The 2,523-nt window shown below is 49.9% G+C and overlaps 1 protein-coding gene across 1 annotated transcript; it reads right to left on the bottom strand.

Moving 5' to 3' along the window:
• Nucleotides 1-1,116: 1,116 nt before the first annotated feature.
• LOC124687856 lies at nucleotides 1,117-2,133 on the bottom strand. Its single transcript, XM_047221588.1, has one exon. The coding sequence runs from the start codon at nucleotides 1,704-1,706 to the stop codon at nucleotides 1,377-1,379; it is 330 nt and encodes a 109-aa protein (XP_047077544.1). The 5' UTR covers nucleotides 1,707-2,133; the 3' UTR covers nucleotides 1,117-1,376.
• Nucleotides 2,134-2,523: the final 390 nt, after the last annotated feature.

The following is a 2,523-nucleotide window of genomic DNA, read 5'->3' as shown; positions in this document are numbered from 1 at the left end:
AATGACTTAGCTAACCATGCATATATTTTTCTGTGGCTGATAATCGTCGCCACATCTTCGACCCCGTGCATAATATATTCAATGAACATTCTCCACCACCTATGCCTCTAGAAACTACTCAAGACTGTGTTACCCACTTGCAAAATTACCACCACTAACCTTGGATATTCAGATACACTCATTTCAGTGTGATGTTGGCATATAGGTGGGTGTTTGACGAAACACGCTAATCATCATGGTCCTTGTTGCGTAGCGATATTGTGACGTCTCACATATGAGACAGGCGGTTGCCAGCATGGTCTTCTAGAGTGGAGGCAATATTTGGATATCCGGAGGGGGGCCCTGAATTGCACTATGTATGATCCTCATCGGCCAGTCGACCATCGTGGTCAGCGTATTCAGATTGCTGGGACTCAACTTCTCAAGTATCAAATCCTGAGGCGGGAACTGATCTCATGCGAGGGAGATACTGTCGTGGAACATCCATTCACTCATTCCTCTCCTCAGTCACCTCTCTGTATGTGCCGTAACTGCGATGCCACCATGGTCCATGGCTTTGCAGATGTACTGGACAGCAGAAAACATTGCTTTGCCCAAAAAAAAAAAGCACAGAACATCGCTATAGCGTACAGTCATGATCCATTTGCATCTATGTGCTAAAATTCTTGTTAGTTTTGCTAGTTAGAAGTGACCTGCCATGGTCTGTATTATCTTGCTGAAATAAATAGCCATCAGTAGAAGATATCTGTTTTTTTCCTTTTGGAAATGGAGGTCGATATACCCTGGCTTGTGCATCGGCGAACCAAAAGTTTTAGTCACTACAAAACGTCCATCGAGAAGAAATATGAGTAACTTCGTTATGTTTTGAGCAGGAAGTTAGCAAAGCTGTGTGTGGGCAGGAAACATGTATTTAGTGGGAGTAGAATTATTTAGCCAAACTGAGAAGTCAGAACTACAGATATCTGAACTTGCAGCGATGTGTTTCAGGATAAATGGCACGAGTACAAACATTCAGTCCTCTGGGCTTACTCAGATACAGAAAGCGAGATTATGAGGAGAAGAAAAATCCAAAGGGGAAAAAGCTAGAAGGAGAAGAGAATGACAGTAGCATGACAATTGATATTAAACTAGAGTGATCTCTCAGATTAACCAAGAATTGTATACATATAAGCACGCCAGCCCACTTACCAGGACACATGTAGCTGTGATCTTGTTGTTGTTGTTGAAACGGAACAAGTACATCGAAGATACAATACTCTATACATCAATCTAGTACCCAACATCGTATAGATATCTATCTATGCACGTACACCATCCACACATCCACACATACGTACGTACAGTCCTACTCTGCCTGTAGGTCCTCCTGGGTATGGCTACGCGTAGATGGCGTAGCGCATGCTCTCGCGCACCATGAGGTGGCTGACCTCGTCGGCGCGCGGCCGCCACGCGCTGGCCGCCCAGGCCTCCTCCGTGGACACGCCGTCGCCGTCGAAGCGGACGGCGCACGCGAGCGCCAGCAGCGCCCTGGCCAGCGCGCCGGCCACGCTCGGCGCCACGGTGGCGCCAGGCGCGGCACCGCCGTCCTCCGCGGCGACGACGGCGTCGAGCGCGCTCTCGTCCACCACCCGAGCCGTCGTCCTCCTCCCCCTCCGTCGCCGCCACCGCAGGCCCTGCCGGACCACCGACACCACGTCGCCCCACATGCCGCCGATCGACCAAGAAACCAAGAAACAGCAGGAGGATCGATCGATCGGTCGATCACGTAGCCTTGTTGATATACCCTCACGACGAGAGCTCGGCGAGGACACGGCAGCCGAAGCACATCCTTCCGTGCACGCACGCTCACACTCACACAGCTCGCGCCACCCCAACGGAGCACCCGATGCTTCGCGCAACCAGCGGCGTCATCCGCACACACAGCATCTCGGTATTGGTGGAGTTGTGGCCGAAGATCACATGTATATTATGCTTGCTCCGAGGAAAGTAGAAGGGTAGCTCACGGTGGAAGGTCGCAGGATCGCGGTGGGTATATATGGAGGGATGGAGGAAGAGGAGACAGCGGGAGGAAGAAGATGGTGGTGGGGAGAGGGGAGCACTCGATCGATCTTAGCTGATCACTAAAGCTGGAAGCACGTACTAGTGGGGGAGATTCCGCGGGCGCCCTATGCGTCCTGGCCTGGGTGTGGTGCTTGTTTCTTTCACCCTAGTACGTGTGTGTGAGCGTGACAGGGCCGCCCCCCGCCCGGGAGAGACGTGAACCTTTACATGCCAAACTAATGCTCTGCTACGCTCTATGTGCAACCTTTTCTTGTTCCATACTAATGTACTCCCTCCGTCAGTACGTCCTGTAATATAAGATGTTATTATAACTAAATATATGAACTACTTACTAAATAGCTCACCGAAACCAAAAATTCAATTTGGCTCTCGGGTGCGTATGCTCCCTCTACCAAACTATTATATTTTGAAATGTCGAAAATTTTTGATAAAAAAATCTACATGTACATGTCCATAATATAC

This window comes from Lolium rigidum, chromosome 2, assembly GCF_022539505.1.
Source record: "Lolium rigidum isolate FL_2022 chromosome 2, APGP_CSIRO_Lrig_0.1, whole genome shotgun sequence".
Taxonomy (NCBI): Eukaryota; Viridiplantae; Streptophyta; class Magnoliopsida; order Poales; family Poaceae; genus Lolium; species Lolium rigidum.
This window is presented reverse-complemented; position numbering and strand designations above follow the sequence as displayed.

Bases quoted from the DNA above. Each gene is read 5' to 3' on its own strand.
- LOC124687856 (XM_047221588.1), bottom strand. From the start codon at position 1,706: ATGTGGGGCGACGTGGTGTCGGTGGTCCGGCAGGGCCTGCGGTGGCGG.